Source organism: Rattus norvegicus, chromosome 4, assembly GCF_036323735.1.
Source record: "Rattus norvegicus strain BN/NHsdMcwi chromosome 4, GRCr8, whole genome shotgun sequence".
In the NCBI taxonomy this organism is placed as follows: domain Eukaryota; kingdom Metazoa; phylum Chordata; class Mammalia; order Rodentia; family Muridae; genus Rattus; species Rattus norvegicus.
In genome coordinates, this window is record NC_086022.1 from 110853718 (window position 1) to 110881454 (window position 27737).

A 27737-nucleotide genomic window follows, 5' to 3' on the forward strand; every position below is an offset into this window, starting at 1 on the left:
TCTAAATTACCAATACCACTGAAGACAAAGACCTATTCTTAGCATGTGAGTATCCCCATGGGCAACATTTATTATTAGACTCAAAGGTAAGTTACTCAAATGTTTGAAAAGTACTTGCCAAACATTGAATACTTTTTAAAAGAAGCCACAAAGGTTTCATTTCAGTTTCATGCTTCTACCTATGGGAAATTCATTATACATTATTTCTACTTCCTGAACTTAAGACTGATAGAAATGAAGTCACCAGTCCAAACATAAGTTTTACTTAATGATCTTGGAGTATACACTTCAATATTTCTAGTTATAAATATACTTCTTGTGAAAATATCAATTATTGTGATATGATTTTCAGTGTACAACAATGTCCAGCAAGCCCACATGTCCATGCGTTATTCAATGATTTCCTATGTACTACACTCCAAACACTATTCAAAGAAAATTTCAAGCACTTCTATGCTTAATTCTTTAAAACACTATCTAGGTGTAATCATTACAGTCCCTCTATGATGAAAGAAGAGATCCAGTTTTAAAGTATTGCATTCTTACAAATCGATTTATTGGTTCATACTGCCACCTATTGGATAGGGCAACTTTAAAACACTGCAGGGGGGATTGGAAGGATCAAGAGTTAAGGCCATGCAGAACATGATAGGTGGATCTCCGGATCTCTGGGAGTTAAAGTCTTGCCTAGTTTACATAGTCACTTCTAGGTGAGTGACAACTTTATAAATGAGAATGTGTCTAAAACAAAACAAAACAAAACAAACAACACCAAAGAGGCCAGCCTGAGTTACAAAGAGACTGCTATTAGAATAAACAATGAAAGAGAATATAATAATAATAGGATTTGAATCTCATCACATGACCAGCAATCTTGGCTTTACCTAATTTCTACTATTGGCTAGGTTGTGTGGCCTATAATGAATCCTGGGCCATTTAATATCTGTTTCAACCAACTAGTAACAGAAACTGAACCATAGATGCTAGAAAAACATCTAGCATTCTCAGAGTCTCTTTCATCAAGGATTCTACATGTAGCCTATTGAAAGAAAAAAATCACTAGCTAGACTGAAAATCGTCCTATAGCTTCAGGCATGTTTGAGCATGGTGGGTCAACCATCATTTGCTTGTAGTAGCAAATACAGAGAGATATCTTAAAGTTTAAGAACTAAACTAAGGACACTCCCCTGTGTGTATGCTTTTGTTACGTGCTGATTGTATAATTCCTATGTTTAAACTGTGGCTACTTGAAGCACAGAGCTATGTACAGTTTAGTGATTAGCAATAGTTTGAAGAACATTAACTGTAAACCCTGTGGCACCATCCTTCGCTGTGACTACTATTTATGATACTTCATGACATCTCTTGTAATCAGAATTTCCTCCATGTAATACCTGGTCATTGAAAGTTGCATTAATGCCTCTTTGATGTCCCTACTTGACAGCTTTTAGTTCCCTACTCTTCATAAAAGATTCAAAAGGCTTTACACTGGTTAAAAATGGTTATGACCTAATGAGCAAAATTATTTCTTCATCTAAACACTTGATCAAATCACTGAAAAATACATTCTTTGTATATTGGAATCTCTTGTAACACTAACAAATTCATGCTTTGCCGTGAAAGATAATCAGTATGATAATTACCATACAATGATACAGAAAAGTAAAAGTTTATGGCTCTGAGCCATGAGTCCATGGAAATATAATGCATCATTGTATGACTTAATCTAAACAACTAGAACAACCCATTTAGTATTTCACTCTAGTACCTCTATCAGACTATACAAAGTACATATATCGAAATAACGGTCCAATCGATGCTGTTTCATTCATGCCACCTAGGTTTCTTTTTCTTTTATTTTCTTTTCCATCTTTATTAATTTGAGTACTTCTTATTTACATTTCGATTGTTATTCCCCTTCCCGGTTTCTGGGTCAACATCCCCCAACCCCTCCCCTTCCCCTTCTATATGGGTGTTCCTTCTCTATCCTCCCACCATTACCACCCTCCCCCAACAATCCCGTTCACTGGGTGTTCAGTCTTGGCAGGACCAAGGGCTTCCCCTTCCACTGGTGCTCTTACTAGGCTATTCATTGCTACCTATGAGGTCAGAGTCCAGGGTCAGTCCATGTATAGTCTCTGGGTAGTGGCTTAGTCCCTGGAAGCTCTGGTTGCTTGGCATTGTTGTACATATGGAGTCTCTAGCCCCTTCAAGCTCTTCCAGTCCTTTCTCTGATTCCTTCAACGGGGGTCCCATTCTCAGATCAGTGGTTTGCTGCTGGCATTCGCCTCTGTGTTTGCTGTATTCTGGCTGTGTCTCTCAGGAGAGATCTATATCCAATTCCTGTCAGCCTGCACCTCTTTGCTTCATCCATCTTAACTAGTTTGGTGGCTGTATATGTATGGGCCACATGTGGGGCAGGCTCTGAATGACCACCTAGGTTTCTAAAGTGAACTTTCATAAGCAAATTCTAGTGTATTCAATGTTACTATTGGAAAGAAGCCAAGCATGAATTAAGTTAATGTTTTTCAATCTACAGTCTTTTGATTGCCATGCTAGGATCACCTGGAAAATGTGACTTTACAGTCCCAACACAAAGCTTTATAAAAATAGATATATAAATCCAAAAAAATAAAATTTTAAAAATCTTCCATTTTAACAGGTGCCTAAGCGATTCTGATAAATATGCCAAAGTTTGGTAACAACTAGATTAACGGAATCCAAAGAGGACAATCAGCATATTTTAACAACTGTTCCCAGTACTTCACAACGTTTCACTGAATTCTACATTTTCACTTTTTCCCATTATCCCTGAAGTGGGTCAAGAGAGGACAGCAACGGGGTTGGGGATTTAGCTCAGTGGTAGAGCGCTTGCCTAGGAAGCGCAAGGCCCTGGGTTCAGTCCCCAGCTCCAAAAAGAAAAAGGAAAAAAAAAAGAGAGACAGCAACCTGCTGGACCAATTAGAATACATCCTTCATGATTACTGTGCAAGCTGGAAAGATTGTTCTCCCATGCCCCTAAATGGGAACTATGATCATTTCCACATCAGTTTTTCAGGATTCAAAAATAAGTGGTACATATTCATAGAGTTAGTGAATTCCATTCTGTGTTCTGGGTAAATTAGAAAGAGAAGTTATATGAAAGTGATAAGACTGATTTGGGGGGGTTAGATATGATTAGTACAAAAGGGCATGATATGCCTATTATAATATCAAATATATTAAAGAATGAGTCTTGGGGAATAAAACGGATCTGAATAAAAAGATACAAGTAGTTTGGAGATTTCTGCCATAGATCCCATTTTTAGATAGATGGTATCTAATACTTTAGCAAAGCTAGGAGAGAGCCTGTCTCTTCTTCAAAACCCATTTTGTCTCCCAGCCTGACACAGGAGTCCTGTGAGAAAACCTCATATATTGTTGAGAGTGTGAAGGCTCTGAGATATAAACCTAGTGATTTTTCTCAAACCACCTGCTAAGGGAGATATTGGGAGAGAGACCTAGACAACTATCCCTGAACAAAATTACACAAATACAATAAACTAAATAAAAAAATGAATACAAAGCAAAAGTTGAATTCCAAAGGTATATTGTGTCTTTTGCTTTAGATCCACTTCTACTTCTTGGCTATTTTCACCATAGGTTATTTTTCTTTACATTTTGAATAGACGGGTTATATTTATGCTTGTTCCAAAGTACCTTCTATCTGGAAAGTTTTAACTAAAATGTTAATCCCCAAAAGATATTAGAAAGAGTAAAGACATGAGGCATGATTCCTTTTAGCAAGGTTTAAGGACACCTATTTAACATAATTGCTTTCTATTTTGTGATATTTTACTCTAGCAGTGTCATTTCCAAATAAGATGAGTAAATTAACATATGTAAGTGAAGTTCTAATAATAATAAGTGACATTAATTGGGCACTTATGTGGAGGTGCATGCCATTGCCTCAGTCATGTTAATTGAATTATGTGATTCAATTTCCAAGATTTCTCAAGTGGTAATGATTGTTGCATAGGTGAGGAAACTTCACTTAGGGATTAAAACCAATTGTAGCTTTTGACAAGGTTTGAAAGCCCGTGAACAGCAGTATTCCCTGGGAGCACTACAGAGTCTCTGCGGTCTTGTTTATCAGCTACTACTGATGAATCAAAAAGTCTCTAATTACTCTGCCTGGCCTGGAAACCTGATACCTCTCAACTCTGTTAGTATCATCACAAAGTTTATGGCCGTCTCCATCTCACCTGCTTTTTAGATTTTTACCTTATTTTTAAAAGTCTGACTATTTTCTGTGTAGACATTTTGAGCCTGAATACTCCTATCCAGTGCTTAACGTTCCCAGCAACTCAACCTGTAGCCATATTACAGTCTTGAAGTCACATTCAGGGCAACCTATGTGCATTTAGTACCCAGCTCTAACCACTGGTTAGAACTTCAAGTGGATCTCCATTCTAATTACCGTTCTAAACTTGGAGCTCATTTTCTTTAAATTGGACTCAAAAACTAACATCACCATCAACATTCCTCAAATATTCAACGTGGCCATTTCTTATTACTGCAAAGTCTAGTCTTTCATTAAAGACACTTTTGTTCACGTTGGTGATCCTTGTAGCTAGTCTAAGAGAAACTGTTCTTTTAAAGTTAATTTTAAAAACATGAGCCTATATTTAACAAATCAGGCCGCATGACCACATTAATTTAGATGGAGATTCATCCCAGGGAGTGGCCATATAGCTTGCCATGTGTGAGTTCTAAGATTCACACATGACCCACTATAATTCCATAAGCAGGGATTAAATTCAAGAAGCCTTATGAGAACCCACACTGTGCTCATTGCTCACACTGACCAACACTCTCACTCCACGGTACTGTCAAACTGGACGGGGCTCACACTTTTCTACACTGTGTCAGTTGTCCCTAGTCATAGAAATTAGAATTCTCCTACTTCTGTCACTAATCTTTCAAAATATCAAAGTACTATTTTTAAAAAAAGGCAACAGATGTTTCCTCACATCTTGTTCTATTACAGTCCGTGAAGCAAATCAGGGTGAATTATTCTGTGTCTGAGGCACTTTTCTGTCCTGTTTCCCCACACACCCTGCCACCATTCCCATTTTTCTTAACTCCAAACAACTTCCGTCACAAAGTCACATAGTGATAGTCTGCCTGGGCACTGTCCTCATTTGTGTTTTGAATTAATGGAAGGCTTTTCTGAATGTAAGTCTTCCCGTCATTGATTGTTGTCCTGTGATCTAATGTTTTATGACTTTAAAGCTGTAAAACGCCATGATATGTGCTTGAAATGACTTACCTACCAGAAAACTCCTAAAACCTCAAGTCACTACTGATAAATTGTTTCTCTAAAGCTGGGTTTGCACTGAACATGCACTATTTCAAGAACATGCCCAACTCACTAACACTCTTGGAAGCAATGCTGAAATCCCTTTTTCCCCTCTGCCTGCTCTTTCTCCATTTTCCCACCCGTACATTTTCCTATGCAGGTATTTCTTCTATGCTATGCCAGCCACTTCTCTTAAGTGACAACTTTGGAGACTGGAATAGACTCAGACACAAATAGTAAGATGTAATGGAAAATCCAGAAAAAAATGACACACACTCTAAAGGCTTAATTTTCTATAAGGAGTAACTTAGTAGGCTGCCAAGTGCTCAAGGAACCACAGAGGTAGAAGATTTCCTTGGAATCATATAGGGAGGGTTGGGGCAAGGACAAGGGCTTCCTGTAGTGTCTGGATTCCTAAACTTCTCAATGGGGAACAAGTCTCAAATTCCTACTACCCCTGACTTTATATTGATGCTTGTAGGTAAAACTGAGAACAAAGGAAAGGTTAAGGTGTTATGCTGCTGAGTTTAATTACTTGCTAACTGAGAGGGAGGCATGTGTTTTATGTAGCTGGAGTTATCTTAGGGATAAATGTCAGGGTGAAACTTCAGGAGCTATAAATGAAAAACTACACACTTTATAATAATTCTTCCTAATTTCCCACATATATGTATACTCATTTGTGATTTTCTTCATTCAAGTTCTCTTATTTAGTGTTTTTACAAAACAAGATAAAACAATGCAAAATGAACTACTAAATATGCTTTTCTCTCCACACACCCAAAAATTCCAATAAATTTCCTTAAAAATTCCCAGCATAAGACTTTCGAGATAAACATCAGTATTCTCTTACTAATCTAAGACATGACATTATCAAGAAAGAGCTAATTTGAATAGAAAAAGACTGGTTGATTAGAGAATCATGAAGGAATTAGCTCTCCATAACAATGGGGAGCTTGCTAAAGTCTGAGCAATAGAACACAAAACCGTTTATGATTCACCATGTTCTTTAAGAAACAAAAATAAAACGGTATCTAAAAATAAAAAATGTAAAAAGAGTGGAGAATTTATTGGTCTGAGGGGTACAAAAGTTGAATGTTTCAGGATGTCATTTATAAAGGCCAAGAAAGTAGCACATGGTTTTGAACCATTTTTGGTCACATTTAAAAATGATGGTTAAGAGATGAAATATCTATCTATCTGTCTATCTATCTGTCTATCTATCTGTCTAGATGTAGATGTAGATGTAGATGTAGATGTAGATGTAGATATAGATATAGATATAGATATATAGATATAGATTGCAGCCCATGGAAATGCAAACTGTTCTAAATTAAAAATAAGGGGAATACTGGCCAAATGAAAAAAAATGAATAAGCCAACACCATTTAGAACATGCTTTGGGAATATAAGTACAAAGAAGGATTCTTGAGGACAATGGAAGGTTTAGCTGCCTAAGAAAAAGCAAACATTCATGTCAAGGCTGAAACTATTCTATTTTCATTACTTCAACTCCAAGGTAATAACAGTGAATATAAAACTGGGAATAGGTTCTCCATATATGGCAGAAGTCCATTTTAGTCACTTGCTAGATTTCTGAGTGGCTAAATAAGATATCTTTAACACCGAGTAGGAAGTAGTTTTAGTGGCACTAGCCTACATATTTTGGGGGAAATAAACTATGATAAAAATTAGGAATAATTAGAAATAAGGCTGCTGCTTTCAGAAAACTACAGCATTCTTTTAGTTATATTAAAGCTATTACCTACCCCACCCCCACAAAAATGTCACCCATTTCTCACTGGCTTGGGGAGATTTTGCTAGAAGTAAGCTTTGCTGTTAATAAATGGAAAAGCTAGAAACCTAGAGCAACAGGGACTATTATCTGCCAAGAAGAACATTTCATGTTCAAAAACTAAAATCCATGATATTTGAAGAGATATTTGATCTGCCTAGAAACCAGGATACATCTGAAACACCTTGAAATATGTCTCTTCTTTTCTAGAATTTATATCAATACATTTAAAAACTCTCTAGCAAGTCAGGAGTAATAAATAACTTAGACAAAGATGTGGTAGAAAGGTTTAGGTTTGTCCCTTCTTTCCCCTAGTGAGCAATCTCAGGATGTTCCTATACTGGCATAAATGGAAATGACATGTCTGTGGTGGTACATTATCATTTTGTTGCTCTTTCCACTCACCTCCTCATATATCAATAGTGAGATAAAGTTAGCGAAGCTGGATTTCTTTTGTTTAAGAGAGTGGCAAAAAACAGTTAGCAATTTACCACTTGCTCCTGTGGTGTTCAAGGCAGACATTATTTGTCAATCTCAGTACTTTTGTACCTTGAAACTGGTTATATGACAAAGGGAGAGGAAACATATTTACTTCCTTTCTCGAAGAGTTCACGTTTTGACAGTTATCAAAGACAGTGTGGTACCATTACAGTATACATAAATAATCTCCTATATTATGTTGATCTGTACATGAACTTAAATATATTTTATTTCACTATCCTCCAAAAGATCATGATAAACACATTTTATTTAAACGATATCACACTCCACTTTGTGTTCCAATGATTAATATTTAGGAACAGATTGTGCACTTCTTAGTAATGGCACTTTATCATGAGATGCCAATTAATGAAATAGTTAATGAGAAGACATATGTATTAACAGAAGTGCAAGTATTATAAGGAACTATTGTTAAATAAGATAAAAATCTAGCAACATATATTAAAGCATTGGGTTTGAGGTAAAAATACACATCCCTGGTTAATTGTTGTTTAAATATAAGTACAACATATCTTACAATATGCACCATACTCTAATAGCTATCACTTAAGGTACTATCAGATATCATTTGAGCAGTTAGTTTACCCTAGGGGTAATCTTTTTCTTTGATAACTTAGTCTTGCCTGACAAATATTTTCATTTTAAGTAGGGGATCACTCATGATAGAATGGAGCCCAAGACGTCTGTTATTTTCTTCTGTGGGGTTCCATGAGTTCTGCCAGAGAGGCAGCTGGTGCTCTACCAACACTGAAAGCCAGTCCTGAGAAAATCTGTACACAGTGGCTAAAGATTAAATTGGCAAAGATCTTAACAGAAAGGCACTTGAGCCTCAGACAAGCTAAGGAAAACATCTTCAAAGCCTCACTGAGAAATTTACCATTTGGTACCCAGGTAAGTTTCCACTGGATATATTTGTGTCTTGAATTTTTAATTCATTTAGGTAGGTAGTAGTGCCTCATAGACAGCCAGTTCACTGATTAACTGTCTTCATTTGCATTTTTTCAATTATAGGTAAGTAAACCTTGGGGACTCCCATGAAGGCTTAATTACAGTCAACAAATTTACTAAATATGGCTTAAAGCCATCTTTATTTCTCTACCAGTAAAGGCTCAATAATTTTTGCTCAACCCCAACAAGGGATTCTTGCTATACTTCAGATGCTTTCCTCTTTGAAAATTAGCAATAATTACGTCAGAGGTACTTAGGAATTCTCCCATTTTTTCTTGACTTTCTTTGTCTTGATAACTCCCTACTTCATCCCACCCTTCAGAATCTCATGTCATATTGATTTCTAAATCGTTGGCCTCCATCTGACAGGTGACTCGAGGAAGTAAATCCATCATCCGAAGAAATGACCTATGAATTTTTAGACACACATCATAACAGGGAGCTTGATAATCTCATCAAATTAGGTCTCATGAACAACTTTCTACCATTATTTTATACCATTTACCTCTCCTGGTATACCATTTACTAAGCAAATTAGATGGGAAAGAGAAAATAACTACAGAAGGTATAAAAACATTTTTAGTCCAAGATTATGAAAAGTCAAAATTGAGAAACTATATCTTTTAGACTATCTTCATCACAAGCAAGGATAATTGGCCTGCAGTGTCCTTAGTACCCATATGAGACATGCACTTCCTTCAGAGTTCCCCGCTATACTGGACATGGTCTCTGACTTCCTCTGCTGTATGCTGTCAGCTCTCTATCCATGCAAGTATATTTAGTGCAGTCTTTGCTGGTTTCCTGTTAGCTGTTTTAATTGCAATTAACAAAACCCTTCTTTTTTTTTTCCGGATCTGGGGACCGAACCCAGGGCCTTGCGCTTGCCAGGAAAGCACTCTATCACTGAGCTAAATCCCCAACCTGGCAACAAAACCTTTCGTATTTGTGGCTTTATGCCTATCACTTTTAGTGATCCAAAGACAATCTAAGTCTGGAATTACTAAATAGAATGTTCCAATAATAAAACTCAAGTTTGAATTTGTGTACCATTCCTAGGCATGATGAAATCTTGTATCATTACCTTTCTCAATAAATGAAGCGAACCATGACCAGTATCTTCTCCATAGCTGAGACTGATTGACTATACCATATAGGGGTCCTTATGCCTACAGTTTCAGGTGTCTACCTGAGACATCTCTGTTGTCATTAAGTGGGACTGCTACTACAGTATATTATCATTTTCTCCAATATCATAATTATCTTCTTATATAACTTATGAGTAATGCTCTTTTCTATAAAATACTAAAAAATAGTCAAGTGAAATGTCAGACACATCTATAGCTATACAAAATAATTCAGTACATTTAACCTAAGATTTCATCTTTTTTCATTATAGAAATGAAAATTAAGACAAAAAGAAAGTTCCATCATTCAAGTGTTCAAAAGAGGCCCTCAGTATTATGCATGGTTTAATAATACCCAGCAATTTTAATTAAATTAGTTTTAAGTTTGAGCAGCTTAACCATAGCTTTTTATAATTGAGCACATTTTTCTGTCCACTTTGAGTAGATACAGAAAAATTGCCTATAAACATGTGCCTTCGTACCAGGCATGGATTTTTCCACTAATGAACTGGCAATCCATCCACTTCTATGGTATCACTATATACATCTGTCAAAGGTTTGGCTATGGACTTCATCTTGACCTAGGAATATAATTTTGTGGCATTTCAAAAACTCAGTTCATTTCTATATTGTTTACTCTTCAGATTCTTGAGATACCTTTTTGAAGATTTGTTGGCATTTAGAGAATAATTCAGTCTTTTGAAGATGTTTTATTATTGAGGATTTTCCATCTTCTAAATCTCCTAGCTAGAAGCTCTGTGAATCACTCCACTCTTACACAAAGCCATTCCTCCCACAAAGCTCTCACTCCCAGTCATCAGGAGAGAGAAGCCGATTCCTTCTTCATACCACTTAGAGGACGTATTCTGAGTCTTTGCTGCACTTTGCTTTCTCTGACTCAGCATTTCATATTCATCTCTTGCCATCACAACTTTAGTACACTTGTTGCTTGACCCCATCTCACCTTCTTCTATCTCATCATTCACCAGCTTCTAAGACATTGTTGCTAGTTTTTTTTTTCATATGTTCTCTACCTACTCTCCTTGCTTCCCATTCCTTACCCATTTCCCTACTGAAATACAAGTCAGAACTATCCTCTTAGATGAACGCAGCCTGTTATTTCTCTCATCATTCCTCTCCAGTGGCATTCCGTCTCAGTGTCCATGAAATTCAAAGCAAATACAAATATTGATATCATGGTGGAAGCTAAACTAGAACTAGTTTCTAAGTTTTGGCACACTAACACCACTAGTGGCCTCAGTCAGTTGTCTTTTTCTCTTATACATATTGTCCATACTCCTGTAAGCTAGCTTGTACTTTATCTTACTCACGTTTCCCCACAAATCTGCTACTTACTTACTGAGTTGTGACATTATGGACTTGGAAACAAAAATGAAAAGACACGCATAGAGTTAAAACACAATTCGTAGCCTAGAATGCATTCCTTCTACCCCATCATCCTCCCAGGGAAGTAAAGACAAAAGCATGAGTCTATCAGAACAGTAGAAATGTACATAATTGACAAATTTATGTTGAGCCAAGCTGAAGTATACACTGGTTATGTGACCTCTTCCATCACTGTACTCAGTATATTTCAAAACCAGCCTTTTGTTCATAAAACATTTTTATAAGTAAAAGAATGACTATTGAGAGTATTAATATCAACAAGGCACTGAGGTCTGGTTGCTAGGCATCATGTTACCACCACATAAAATTTCTCTTATCTTCAAAACAAGTATATATGAGCATCCTCTTATCTACATATGAGAAAACTAAAATAGAGAAAATTTAACATTTTGGATGGGGGATTCCTTCCACTGTTATACACTCTTCTCTAAAGAGGGGAATCCATTCTAGGGTCCTCCTAGTTTACTTTCTACCTTTCTGAATATTGGACCAGCAATCTTGGAGTTAACAGCCCCTGTGAAACATTCTAATCGCTCACAAACATGAGTCATATGACCAAGAAGTTATCAGGGTCACACAAAAGGAAGCCACATCACACAAATGCTTGTTATCATAGTTCATGAAAGCTGTGCACCAATAGAGTGATAGGTACATCATCCCTGGCTCTGATTTTCCTTCTAGCAACTGTAGTCCTCCAACAAAGGCTCTACATAGTCAAAGAAAACTAATTTTTCTTCTAATTTTTCACATCTGAAAATTTCATTCATACCACTTCCTGTATACCAAAAAGCTATAGGGAGAAAAGATCTTAACAATTTCCAGTTTTTACTTAGCCTTTCAACTTGTCGTTTACAAGACACCATGAGATAGAAATGACACAGCATGAACTATGGCAATTATCTTCATTACCACAGCTGACGTGTGGCATTTCCTATATTATATACAGTACTGCTCTGCAGAACAGAGACGCTCCTGAACTATGCTCACATTTCATAAAACACAAAACTCTCCATTGAGAGAAACTACATATGGGTCATGTACTGCCTATGAAAGGATGGATAGTCACTACTGTAAGTCTCTACTTCTTCAAGTGTAAACTGAAGTTTATCACTATATCATTAAAATGTTATATGAAATAAGCCTTAGTAGGTAAAGAAAAACTTAAAACACGCTTTTTAAAGTTGAAAAGGAGTGTGTGGCTCTAAGCAATTATTTTCTAATCTCTCATAAGTTTAAGAACAGCTGGATACAAGAACATGTATGGTAGCAGGTATTCCAACAGATGTTTCAAGTAATTGGACATCAGTGGTACTGGCAAGGTACATGGGTCCCCATTTCATGGTTCTAATTGTGGGGTGGCCTAGTTACAACCTCAACTTTTCATTTTGCAGAATACCCAGGAAATACTGGCAAAGAAAACCATAGAGGAAACACATTTTAAGGGGTAGAAAATAAATGAACAAATTCTAAGAATAAATTGAAGAAAGGTCATGCTTGCCATAGGAACTAACAGCTCATTCATTAATCTCTCTTTCATGAGTCTGTATCAGTACTGCTGCACTCCATGCCCCAGACAGATGAAGAGCTAGATATATTTGCTCCCTTTTACTCCAAAGCACTCTGAGTCTTGTCTCCACAGCTGCTAGTCTGTCTCCTTATATACAAGTACCTTCTTGCCCCTTACTGGTGTGTTCTCCACAGGGTTTTCAACACATGAAACACATTGAGAGTAGGTCTTAATAATACTTGGATGCTTGTCAGTCAGCTTGGTTGATGGATTCTTGGTTGTTTCAATTTCCCTTAAACTGAGGAATGAGGTGGCAACTAAAACATGATGAGTATTTTTCTCTGCTGGTCTACTTTGTTAGATATTTCCTCAAGTTGGTATATGCCCCCATGGACCAACTTATTAGTTTTTTTTGCATTAATCTTAATTTTAAAAAAGTGTAATACTGAATTGTTTTACCTTCCCATTCATATGAGAATGAAACTGAAGAGGAACTTATAACACAAGAGACAATTATCTGAGATGCAGATGCTTCTCTTTGTCTTATGAATTGTGCACTTAGCAATGAACCACAGTTTCAAATGCCTTTAACTAAAAGAAGACATAAAAGGCATCTAAGGTGGTTCTCTTTAGAAGCTCATGATGCTTCCTCGTATAAGTGCCTGCCAGGGCTTGGCCTAGTTTGAAAACCTTCTAGTCCTGTTCTCCTGCAGTGAATGCACTTTATTGAAAATGTAGCAAAAACACCTGAGGGTTCCCTTCCATCTAAAACTCGAAATATTTTTGGTCCAACAAAGTATCTCTATGGATGGACAAAATATTGTCTGTATCCTCTCAAAAGAGACTGAGCTATACAAGAAACTTTCATAATACACAGATTAAAGAGAACAGGCTCCTCAAAGGACAGGAAATGCATAACAGTATTGCCAAAAATCAGAGAAAAATATATCAGAGTTTCTCTTAAAAGGAAGCTAGAAACCTATGAAACTTGATAACTTATTGGGGGAAAATAACACTTTAATTTTAAGATGACCACAAATGTTAACCAAGGAACAAAGATAAACATTAAAGGGTGCAGCTTGATTTTAGCATAGGAAAAATGGTGTATTATATTACATTTAATATTGATATATATGTATTACAAATCCTAATGTCCTCTCATTTTTTCCCAAGAGAAAAAAAAGGCAAGACAAAGGCTTAGTATGTCAACTTTTGGTACCTCACTGAGTAATGTCTGTCATATCTGGGGTTTCACCTGCAAAAACATTGTGACTTTGTTATAATTCTGAACTCTAAAACATAGTCATTCCTTGACCTTAAAAACCACTATTTTCATGGCTCACCTAGAACAAACATAAACTATGGAATTTGCTAGTTATAAATATCTTAAAGAGAACACCATTGGGAATGTCAACATAACCATTACACTAAAGTGCTAGACATTATTAAAACTAATATTTTAAGAAAGGAATATAGCAGACACAGAAAATGTGGTTCATTTACACAATGGAATCCTACTCAGCTACTAAGAGCAAGGATATTCTAAGTTTTGCAGGTGAATGGATGGAACTAGAAAATATCCTGAGTGTTGTAACTCACACCAAAAAAGAAATGCACAGTATGTCCTCACTAATAAGTGATTATTAGCCAGAAACAAAAGTATAGAATACACAAGGTACAGCCCAGAGAATTCAGAAAGGTCAACAAGCTGAAGGGCACAAGTGAGGATGGCTCAGTCTCACAAGGGTAGAGGGAGAGAGGGAGTGATAGGCTAGGGAAAGGGAATGGGGGCGTGCGGAGAGGGGAACATGATCTGGTAATGCTTGGGGAAAAAAGACTGAAGCTCTGAGGACCAGCAGAAGGAATGGGAACAGGCAACCTTGGGAGGAAGGAGGTAAGGAGGACCTTCCAGAATGTACCAGAGAACTGGGAAGTGAGAATCTCTCAGGAATCAGGGGTGAGGGGTTAGATCAAATGCCCTACAGTGGGGAGAGGGAACTTGTTGAGCCCACCTCCAGCAGAAAGACAGGGCATCAAGTGAGGGATGGGGTGGCTATCCTACAATCTAAACTCTGACCCATAATTCTTCTTGTCTGGAAGAAATGCAGGGATGGAAATGGAGAAGAACACGAGGAAAAGAAGGTCCAGCAGCAGGCCCAATGTTGCATCCAACTCAAGGGGAGGCCCCGGGACCTGACAGCATTACTGAGGTTACGGGGCCGTCACAAAAAGGGATCTATTATGACTGCCCTCCAAAAGACCCAACAGGAAGCTGAAAGAGTCAGATGTAGATATGTGCACCCAGCCAATAATCAGAAGTTGCTGACACCTCTGTTGAATTAGGGAAAACCTGGAGGAAGCTGAGGAGGAGGACAACCCTTTAGGAGGACCAGCAGTCACAATTAACCTGGATGCCCGAGATCTCTCAGACACTGGACCATCAATCACGCAGCATACACCAGCTGAGAGGAAGCCTCTGACACATATACAGCAGAGGACTCCTAGGTCTGGGTTTAGTCAGAGAAGATGCACCTAACCCTCAAAAGATTGGAGGCCCCAGGAAATTTAGAGGTCTGGTGGGGTGATGGCTGGGAACATTCTCGTGTAGAGGGGAGGTTGGAAGGAGGTATGAGTTGGAGGGTGGACTGGGAATGGAATAAAATCTGGAGTGTAGAAATAAAAAAAATTAAAAAGGAAGGAATATAATATATCACCTTTCCTTTTCCTTTCATCTTGAACATGTATTTATCTGTTCCCACTATATCAAGGTTTCACAATGTACAGAATGAATAAACAATACAATAATTCTATTGTTTTCATAGTACTTAAAAATTAAATAAATTATCTGTATCATAGCATTGAAGATAGAAACTTTCAAGTTTTTAATGTCACAAACACAATGGAATTGATTTAATCTCTTGTTTATACAAAGTAATAAATTTAAGCCATTTTATCTTACTTAAAACTCATTTTCCCTATTCTCACTGGAACACGTAATTGTCTTTGGGAACAGAGAGTCCAGAAATCTAAGTTAGGGGGATCTGGTTCAACTAGGAAGGATATAAGGTGATGAGTAAATGACTTCAATTGTCCTTAACAGTCTTTCTTTTAGCAGCATACACCATTATGTCCTAGTGCCATACCAACACTGAGGGGTAATAAGTAAATCTTGAAGCATTGTGTTGTATTCTGGGTAAAAGATCAACATGGCAACTAGTCCTATGGTTCTCTTCCAGAGGCAATTTTCACTGACTAGTAATGAGTGGTTGTAGACATCTAGGACAGAGATCGGAGATGGTAATAAACACTCCACAAAGGCAAACCACAACAAGCCTCATATCAAAGGGTTATCTGGATTGTTCAAGATTTACCAAAGTATTAAAAAAATAAGAGTCTTCCTATTTAGGAGTCTCAGGCTGCTTTTATATCCTAGGAGGGTTTTATCTTACCCTTGAGCTGGTCCATGCTCTTCTTTCTATAGTCCAAATCTATCTATGTCAAGAGCATTCAGGAACTGAATCCTGATCCATAGTTGTTTTCCAAACTTCAGTTTCAGAATGGGAGGAACAAAAATATGAGCATCTCCTATGTGAATAGCTAATGTTTTGTGTCTATGGTATTAAATGTGCAAAACAATTCTTTCCTCTTTTATTGGAGTCATTGTTGTCCCTGATTTCATGCACTACCTCTCTGACTCCTCCAAACCTCCAAAGATGTACCATCTTTATGAAGCAGAGCCCTGGGATGGTTGCTCAGCTCTGGAAATGCGCAAAAGCTTGACTGGGGCAGACATAATGAAAAGGAACAAATGGACACCTATGCCATCAAAAGACTGTAGCCTTTTTGGGAGGATGAAAAATGTGGAGTTTCTCTCATATCTCTTCTTCCTGTATTTGTGCACTTCTCTAGATTACTTCACAGACTTATCAGTGTAGGGTAACAGCTATTATTCATGACAAGAAAATAGAGAAAATATTTAACACGTCTAGTTGATTGTTGATTCAAAATATAGTTATGAACTACTATCTTAATATAGACCTTCCAGGTTTCATTTCAGCAGCATAAATACACATTTTCACCCTACTTAAGATGGGAATACAGTTCTGTCGATAATGTTCTAGAAATTAATATTTCTCTGAATTGTTCCTTTTCTTCTATTTCTTCTCAATAGTATCCTGTTCCTTTCCCACCTCAAACACCCACATAAATATACACATCTTGCCCAGCATTGAAGATAGAGAGCCACTTAATTTTTTTCTTCATTAACTTTTCATGTTGAGACATGAGAAAAAATTGAAGTGTATCTCTCAGATCTCTACAGTTCCACATTCTTCCTTTAAGGTTAAGATTTACTAAATCTTTAGATTACTGACCGTCATTCTTGTAATTGTTTTTTAATGCTTAGCCAGAGATTAAATAAATATTCATGGAACAGTCATGTATGACTGCTTCAGCTTGAATGTGAAATGTCCCCCTCCGGTTCATGACTCAGTGGGTTAGCTGCCAGACGATGGCTTTGGAAAAATGATTAGAATCCTAAATGCACTGACATAATTGGTGGATTGTTTCCTTCATGGATTTATAATATAGTGGTATTATTGGGAAAGTGACAAGCAGTAGGAATATAGGCCTATAACAAAAGTCAACCCCCAGGCTAGGGGCTTGTGGGAGTGGCTGTCTTTTAAGGGGAGCAGCCTTTGGTACATGCTTCCGGCTGCCATAATCCTCTACCTCAACCTGGGCCCTGAAACAGATTCAAGTGATCAGGGATGAACCAATATAATGGTGAATTGGTCTTTCAAGGCATTTGGTTGCAGCAATGAAACCTTAACTAATAAAGTTACCTTTAACTCCCAGTTTCCCTAAATACTTAATTCTCCTGATGTGCAATTTTCTTGATCTCAAACTTCTTCCAAGAACAGAAAGATGAGTCAGTGTGTTACTTTGCAGATTTTGAAACAGAGGTGTGAAAGTGAATCACCTGGCATGCATTAAGAAGTAGGTAGTTAATTAGATATTCTAAGATCCTACTCTATCATCTTTATTCAAGAACTCTGCAGTTTTGCCCAGGTTCTGCATTTTCATAGCCTCATCCTATTCCAAAGCTGAGTTTTTTTTGCAGATGTTCTGGTCACTAAAATGAATAAAGGGACATTGGTTGAATAACAGAAGTAGTAAAAACTTTCTACGTTTCTTTGACATTTGGTCCAGTCAGTCTAAAATGGACATATACAAGAATAGTATGTTTTTTCTACTGTTTTCTCTTCTGAGATATTATACTTTCTCTTCTTCCTTGAAAATTTGTATTTTATAGCAATTTTATATATGTAAAGTATACACATATATATATATATACATATATATGCAAAGAATACATATATGTACATATACATATATAATTTATACATACACATATATACATGCATATATGTGTATATATATATATACATACATACATACACATATACTCCATTGTCCTTTTTCCATCAATGTTAAATTACCTTGTACTATACTTCTTTCAGGGAGGTTATTATAATGTATCAGTGTTACTTCTTTAGGTATCTGTCTTCCATGATAATTTCATCTATGTCTCTATACTACCTCTAATAGGCATCATATACATATTCAGTATGTACTCATTTACAGATCTGATTATTTCTAGAATAATTTAGAAGGATGGTTGCTTAGACCTGATGAAAAAGAACAATGTCAACTAATTTTGGAACAAGTAGTTCCCGTATCACTATCTCCTCTAATGAGGTATAATGTCTTTGAAAAATAATTCAAGTTCCATTTGAACTTTGTATTGAACAATTAGTACTAACGATTTATTTTTGGCTTTGGAAAGCCGCTTTTCATCAGTAAACTTCAGTGTTCTCACATAGTCATGTTGAGCCTGTGGGGGGAAAATGATTTCCTGAGATAATAAACATCTAAAAGGTAATTTTGATGTCACATTAAGAAAGGAAAGTAAAAAGCATTTCACAGAATTGGTGTGAGCCAAATCCTTATTTAGTTACAAAGCCCTGAAAATCTGGGAGAGGGGCTAGGCTGCAGGGTAGTTCTATTCATGGAAATCGAGTCTGTTATAAAGGTCAAAATAGTATCTTCAACAAATTTAGATGACAAGAAAATGAGACAGATTGCACACTGCAAAGCGTCAGTGAATCCACACCACTGGGGCTTTGGGCTAATTTGTTTGTCCACTTGTGTAAATCATACCTAAATCAATTATCTCTTTCTAAGAGTATTAAGGAAGAGATTACACAGTGACACCCAGTTTTACTTAGTATTTAAACTTTATCAGTTGTGGCTTCTCTAGGCCAGAGAATCTGACATGATTCTTGCATCATACATAAAATGCTTCTTTTTATCTTACAAAGCAACCCTCAGTACAGAGCCTCATTGGCTTGGGGACTTCCCATCATCATCTGACACTTCTACACCTGCCAAGGATAGCTCCAGAAAAAATTTCCCTTTATTCTTACCAGAGATCCTATTAGTCTTGGGGCTCACCCTTTCCCTCAACTGTCTTCCACAGTTGTGGCTGGGCATGGCCACATGGCATTTTGTAACTATGTAACTGGCTATCTAGTTTTATCTTCATAGAAGACAATTGTGGGCTTCTTAATTTCTCTTAGTGGAGTATGTTATAAACTAAACATACAATTAAGTCAGGAATGATTCAGTAAAAATACAAGACATACATTAAAAGTAGTGACTTTAATTTTGATACAAAACACATCTGAATACAGCATACCCTGAAGTCCATTAATGTTTGTTTTTTCTTTTGAAGACCTACCTTCTTCTCTGGAATACTCATGTATATCATTGCAAATCTACAATGCCCTTCCAAGACTACTAAAGCTTCCACTTCTTACAAAGTCATTCCATAACACTTGATTCTGAGTTTGTTCTTCTCAAACAAGTTTACACTGTAAAGGTAGTTAGTTCCTGAGATAGTAAATTCTTGAACATTAGGAAACAAAAATACTTTTACTGAATAAACTAAGTTAGGTCCTTATCTTAGGAGCTCATAGGAATATTTTTAGTTGCTTAAGCACCTACTTTGTTAACTTCCAAGTTGTCACTTGGCAAGTTTTTAGAATTACCCATAGTTGGACATTCCCCAAGATTCTAGTAAGGAGTACTTTTATCTCCTATACAGCTCATAACTTCCAATTCTCTACTCATCAGTACTTATCCACGACAAGTTTTTGTCCTAAAATATTGCAGAAGTAATCTTGAACTTTGCAGAGTTCAATGAGATTTTTTCTACGTAGCATTTAGTAGATATGTATATTTTAGCATCAAACAAATTTGCAATTCTAAAAACATACACGTGTTAACTTCTAAACAAACCGCTGTTTCAAAGTATCACAGCCATTACCATGCTACTATTTTTCCTCCATTTCAATTCATTCAGAACTAAGTGTATTGTAGAGAACAAGTTACTCAAGTGACGGTTACATGTCAAAGAACATGAACTATTTATATATAGTATTAACCAGAAATACTACACCAGATGGACAGTATATTTTAAAACCTATTTTTGAATAAACTTTTTAAGAATTAGATATATATCCAACATAAAAACTATTTTGTCAACTATTCAATCTTCACTTGGGCTACCATTAGTTCAAAAAATCATAAAAATACAGAATTTTTGAGTATAGATACATGAAACTGCATGATTTATAGACCATTTACCTACTTTATACATATAAAAGCAGATCTCCCCAAAATCTTTATCACTGACTTTGTATAACCCTAACCAGTCAAAGACAGGAAAAGAATCAATACATCAATGACAGATCTTCATCAAGTATAACTCCTGTTATAATACACTAACTTCTTTAGAATATATCATGGGTGTGTATTTTAAAACTATAATTTTAATTAATATAAAATACATGAACACTAAACATCACTATAGATGGAACATGCACATGAAAAACAACAGGTGCATGCATGACACATTCCACGAGAGACTCTCTGAGATTGCACAAGCGTACAGCACAACCACTCCCAACTCACGAAGTTTAAAGATGAGTGTGTTCCAATAGTTTGGAAAATATTGCCATTTCTTACCTGGCAGCTGTGTGAAGGGTTGATAAAAGACATTAACAACTTGAACTATGAGTATACATCCCATTTTTCTAACACAGAAACACTGCCCCTACCTGGGATTTAGGAATATGATGCTTTTACTGAGAGATTTGATGGCGATAGGTAAACCTTTAAGACTTTAGCAATCTCGTGTGCATAGTTTTAGCTTGACTGCTTGGGATTACCACCCAAATCTTACTGGTGGCTAAGATGGTCCTAGTTTTCTTCACCAAGTCTAAAAGGTCTAAAACTATTGTCAATCCTTTAGACTTGACATCTAAAAAAGAAAATAACTCTAGAAACACCAAGCCATATAATTTGAAAAAACATGAATGATAGCCTCTTCGTATTATTTTATAATCCATATCTAAACGTGTCCATCTCATTCCAAGAGGCCTTCATGTTCTGATGTATGAAAACAGTTTAGTGCTTACTAAAAATTAAAGGGCTGCAAATTTGTTATAGGATAGCATAGGTTCTACACAAAACAGAGAAACTGTTAGTGAGAACTATGTCTTCTTAGGTTGTGGTTATGGTTCAGGTAGAGTGCTTGTTAAGGATGCACGAGGGCCTGGGATCAATCCTCAGCACCACAACAAACTTGATATGACTGTGTACATCTATAATCACAGCACTCAGAAGGTAGAGAATCAGAAATCCAAGGTTATTCTTAGCTATATAACACTATGGAGGTCACCCTGAGATCTATAGACGTTTCATAAAACAAAGCAAAACAAAAAATGATCTCCATTTGAACTTGTCCCCATTTTGTCACTACCAATGTGTATGAATAAATGCCTAATTAAGGCTCTATAATTTGAAAAGCATAAATGATAGTCTCTTCATATATTTTATAATCCATATCTAAATGTGTTCATCTCATTCCAAGAGGCCTTCATGTTCTGATGTTCACTAAAAAAGAAGGGAAAAGAAAAAAAAACATCCATCCTAGTCCTTCCACATCTCTTAAACGGTGTAGTGCATTTGGAAAGCCCCTTTGCCCTCTCAGACAAAAGCCTCCAGCTCCAGCATTTTAATAAGTACCCAGGAGAGAGCAAGGAAGGAAGCCAGAGAAAGGTTCACTCCTCTTCATCTTTTCTCTCTAAATAGTAAGGCATATAAGGAACTTATCAGCTTCAGAAACTCAAAGAATGATAGCTTTCCACACATCTTAGCCACCAAGTAACCCCATAAGACAGTGATGTTACAACACTTAACAACAACAGTAGTATATAAAAACAATATATTTGGTTGTGACCCCTTAAAAATGGCAAGTTCTAAACTTGCAAAAGTGGTGACCTTTTTCATTTATAAAATCACTTTTGTCAGGGCAAAAGGTAGCTTTCATTTTCTTATATCTAAATCAAGCATGTTGAAAATTCAGTTTCTTTACTTTTTATCCTTGTGATTTTAAAAGTGCTCAATAAGTACATCTAAAGGCCAATGACAATAAAGGACATTTCATAACCCTGAAATTTTCTTAAAAAAAAAAAAACAAACTTGACAAGCTGCCTTCAGGGAATACACAGAGATGGTAGAATGGACTCTACACATTTCACACTTGAGGTAACTTTTAGGCCCAGTGCAATGAATGACTTAAAAACAATGACAACACCATGTATGCTTCTCAAGTCTGGATCACAGTTGAAGTTAACCTCTGCTCTGAAATTCCTAGTTCTTGTCAAAAACAAATTTGGCCTTTGCCCAAAGTCGATTAAGTACAGAGCTTTTAGCTTGCATATGATCATTTGTCTGGAATTCTAGCCCACCCCACTCATCTTCAGATTAATAATTACAGCAAGAGATATTAGATTATAAAGTGAAGTTACTTACCATGGAGGAGTCACTGCTTCCACTCCCGATTGGAGCTCCCTCAGCACAGGTTGGGAGGTGGGTAGAAAGTTGACTAGCCCTGCCCCCATCTATGACATCACAATCTACCTCATAAAAGGTAGTGAAAGTGCTCTGAACTCCTGTCTGATTTCCGAGAGATACAGAAAAGAGAAAGTGAGAGAGAGAGCAAGAGAAAAAAAAATCCCGTATCTTACTTGGGAGGGAATTGGGGAAGTGGAGGAGGGAACAACTGGGAATTACCTAGGAGAAAGAGGTTATGAAGGACTTAGGTGCTGAAAGAGATATGTTCTGGCATTTTTGATATTAAGCAGCCAGGTCAATTAGATTCCTCTTTAGGTATGCAACAGATAAAGGCACCATATGTGAGAAGGATGAAGAAGCACCCTTTTATGCCCAGCACTGTCAGGGATAGTTAAATGGGCTCAGAAGGAATGACTCCTCAATTTAAAGTGTTGAACACTGCCAAGAGAGAAAGCAAGGGTGTGTTGTATCTCTTAAACCCTGGAACAAAATGTGGGTATTCCAGGTACCTTGCTTAGAGCCTCTGGTGTCTTGCTGTGTAAGCCTGGCCAAGGTCTTCACCTGTATACATAGCCCAGCATGTGGTATGAAAGGGATACTTACCTCATTCATTATGGAACATTCATTATTGTTATAACAGGAAGTTTTTACTATTGATTTTGGAACCCAATAGTGGGTTGTATAAATGGCACAATTGAAGAGATAAGCCAATAATCAATGTTCATTTCTAACTTTAGAATTCATTATTAAATTTTTAAATATTTTTTCTTGCTGTTTCGTCATTGTTTTCCATTGGTATCAATTATATTATGTATCTTCACTGGGCCTATAAAGTCCACTTTCAAAACTACAGGAAAATCAAAGGTAAAAACTCTTATACTTCCCAAATTTCCTGGTAAGATCCTGCCTACAGGATGTGAAATCCAGGTGACTCAGAAAACTGCCTGGCCAAATATTCTTGAAGTAGACAATTCTGTCTTATGGGCAGAACATTAATATCTGCCAGTTTTATCTCAGTCAAGATGCAGTAATGTGTAATAGAGCTATAATTTTATCAAGGTATAGCTTAGAAATAGAGAAATGTGAAATATAAGTTATGAAGTAGGAACTATTTAAAGAAAATATGTGGTACTGAAGACCAGTTTCTGCTTAAAATAGAAGCCAGTGTTGCTTCTGTCCAGGGCAGTAGTTCTAAAGTTGTTGATCACAGATCCTCTAGGGGCCACATATCAGATCTGCTGCATAACTGATATTTACATCATAATTCATAACAGTAGCAAGACCAGAGTTACAAAGTTCCAACCAAATAATTTTATGATTGTGGGTCACTGCAACATGAAGAACTGTATTAAGAGGTTGCAGCACTAAAAATATTGAGAACCACTGGTCTAGGGAAATACATGAAAAACAAAACTCTTTGCACAGAAAATATGCTAGCAGACAGTATAATTCAAAATAACTTTTAGATTACCAAAGCTTATTTGTATATACAGACAAACAAACTACCAAATCGTTGATTTTTAAATCAGGGTATTTCAATTTCCAATTCTTTTGTTTATCAGATATATATATATATATATATATATATATATATATGTATATACATATACATACTTTGCAATATAAAACTATGCAAAGCTGCCAGGAAGTTACTAAATTCAAATTAATGATAGAGTTAGCAACATCCCCAGCTTCAAAATTAGTGTTGGATACATTTTAAAAAATGTCTTTATAAAATTCAAGATGACACCAAAGAAAAATTTATCAAGTTCATATAAAGAAGTCTCCATGAATTAGAGAAAGCAAGGCTACTCTACATGTATTTTTCTTGATGTATTGATATTTATATAATTCTATGAATAAATTCAAATTCAGCATACAATAGCATCTTGAAACTATCTATGAAGTTTTCCCTATGTTTTTACATATTGAATCATTGATTACTTGGCTTAGCTACTTTTAATAACTTGTAATGATGTGCCATTGGTATTAGATAATAAGCATTGTCTGACTTTTTCGTATTGTAGAAAACATAGTCAATTATGGCTGTTATTTTCAGAGATGATTATGAAATCTTAGAAACTTGAATCATCTCACATTTTAAATATGTAAAGGTCATAAAGATTAATGATGCAATTGCCCATTTTCCAATAAACACATTAAGATTTTTGGCTACCCAATAAAGAAGTTACAATTTTACACTTAAAGTTACAGTAAAAGAACAAAAATTGAGCTAAGTGGTTTTTAAATATGGAAATAGAACATATGGAATTTAGACTATAAACTGTAAGTATTTCTTATTGGCTGCCTATTGCTAATTTGAAAATGAAAAATGTTTTCAGGAACCCAATGCAAAACTAGGCTGCATCAAAAAGATGCGCATTAATAAACTGTGCTGACGTTTCAGGTGAATTTTGTGTGACTGAATGTGAAAATGTCTGTAGTGAAGAAATTAGACAGAAAAGATAGCTTGTTTTGATGCAGGATGCAATCCAAGGGTCTAGCCCTTTGATAATGTTCATATGATCTAAACTGAAGTTCAACTAAGAATTTGTTGCATAGTTTCCATGATATTAAACTAAATGGATGAGGAATCTCTTCAAGGTAAGACCATAAGATTCAAGACCAGAGTTTCTGTCATTATGATTGCTGTGTTCACCTGACCGAAGACATATAGGATGGCTTTAATTTCTTGGCATTAATGAATCCAATTTAATTTCTAACACAGGAGCCTAAAAAGAGACCACTGGAATGATAGGGGTATTGTAAAAGAATGATCTACAGATGCCTACACAAACTAATTGAACGTGGAAAACACCAAGGCCAGGTCCACACAAGTTGAGCACAGTGTTATTATTAAAGAAAATTACCTCAAGAAGATAAGTCTCAACAATCACAGAAGCATGATTGAATCAGTTCCTATGTAAAGGCATAATGGTTTGTTTTGTGGTACTATATTATGTCTAGAAAATAGAGCAGAAAAGAATAGTTAGATATTCCTTTAAAAATGAGCCAGACTGGAACATCTCCAAGTTAGTCACTCCCAGTGGCAAAATAGATTTCCCAAAGAAAGCGGATGAATGAGGTTAAGACACAGGTCATACAGAATTGACAGAATATCTAACCATAGTTCCAATCAACTTCATTGTCACAAGGCATCTGCACAAATGAAGGTATTCAAAGAAAAATAATAAAACAAGACACACTATTGATGATGAAAGATTTAATGTCTTAATTAAGAAAGCTTGTCTTCTAGAAAATAGGATTAAGATGAAAGATTTGAAATACATTTATCGCCTAAGAGGAAAGTAATTTTTCAAGATTGGAGTTAAGATGATGTGTTTTGAAGCAGTTCAGACAATCTGAAATAGGAAAACTCCATATAGCCCATCCAGAAGCCTTTCCTATTTAGGAAGATACATGGACCATAATGTGTCACATATTTCTCTTCTAAGGGCTGCGATCAAAGCCATAATTCATAAATCATTTAAATAGGCTGTTAAAAGCACTTGACAAAAAAATCTATAGGGACAGAATATAGACAACAGTAAAACATACTTTTATTTTCAAAATGCAGTAAAAAGAAAAGAGAACAGGGGAGACACAGAGGTAACCATCAGAAGAAGCCAGGCCATTCTAACAAAAGAATCCCAAACACCCCAAAAGCTGAGAAACTATGTAGGAAAAGAAATAAATATGTAGACTAATAAAAACACAATAGAAAGTATCTTCCACAGTAATTATTTGGAGGTAGAGACTAAGAAGTTTGGGATGACTCGATTCAATACATAGTGTCCCTTATATATTCACATAGTAAAAGAGTGAGAGTATCAATAGATGCTAAATTCAAGAAACCAGAAATTATCCCATTTAGATAAGAAATAAATGCAGTTCATTAGGTTCCTGATTGTTTGTCTGTCAGTGGAAGGTAGGATTCCACTGACGCATGCTCCATATGAGAGCCATCCCAACTGCTGGCTCATATCTATCACTAGCAGCAGTCGTCTTGATCATCAGAACCTACATAAACTTTCCAATATAATGAGCCATCCCAGGAGAAATTTCAACTCTATAACATGAGGACTTGCACAAATACTGATGCTGCTTAGAAAAATACAGATTTCAGAACTTGGGTACATCTAGTACTGAAAAGAGCCCCTCCTGTTGACACTACTGTGTTCTTGGGCACATTTTTTTTTTTTTTTTGGAGCTGAGGACCAAACCCAGGGCCTTGTGCTTGCTAGGCAAGCGCTCTACCACTGAGCAAAATCCCCAACCCTGGGCACTTTCAATAATAGAAAAGATACACAAAATGAACAATGAAATCTCCAGGTCATTTTTAATATGTGTGTTAATAGTGACTCTCTGTTTTATCTATTTAATATTTATAGTATTTAAAAAATATTTTGTTTCCTTCAATATCTTTGATTCACCCTAGAAGTTTGGGGGGGGGCAAATCAAAGTAGAAATGAGAGGGGGAACTACTATAAATTAACAAATGAAGTACAGACTAGTTATGAATATAAATCAATTTAACTGTGGCTAACACTGATAAATCCTATAATACAGGAGAACCAGTAAGCCAACGCTGTATTTCTACGTACTTTACTCAATAAATACTTTGTTTCATGGTCAGGGAGTAAGTACAAATCAAACTACTCTGACATATTCAAAATTGCCCAAACAGTTCCCTTCACAATGCTTATCTAAGCATTATTTTAAACATTTTGTTTACTAAACACCAAAGCAAATGCTATATCATTTAGCTACATTCTTAAACCCTACATAAAATTATTCTTTTATATATTTGCAGTAATGAAGATGGCAGGACACCACTTTAACAAAAGAACTATCACAAGTTAACAGTCCTCAGGTTTAGAATATTTCTTATATTACTATTTTATAAGGCTTTACTACTACAGAGGTTTTTCTCCATTTCATAAATGCTGCACAATATAGACAATTATCTGCTTTAATTCAGCTAACTCCAAATACAGTTTTTAAGTTTCTTTTACAAAGTATTACTAACTTGTTGTAGCATAATTCTCAGAATATCACCTGAAATCTGTAGCATTAATTGATCATAGATTAAAGTGCTAATTATTTGCTTTCCTTCTTTTAACTAGAGGT

General features: G+C 36.1%; 1 protein-coding gene across 5 annotated transcripts in view; it reads right to left on the minus strand.

Annotated features, from left to right (window-relative positions):
• Positions 1-27737, minus strand: part of Ctnna2 (catenin alpha 2) — a 1149087-nt gene that overhangs the window by 1453 nt on the left and 1119897 nt on the right. For 3 of the 5 annotated variants that reach the window (NM_001106598.2, NM_001415843.1, XM_017592545.3), the window contains one exon: positions 22566-22709. The exons of the other annotated variants lie outside the window; for them this stretch is intronic. In NM_001106598.2, the coding sequence (NP_001100068.1) occupies positions 22566-22709 (144 nt within the window). The remainder of the gene's footprint in view (positions 1-22565; positions 22710-27737) is intronic. 5 annotated transcript variants of the gene reach the window in all.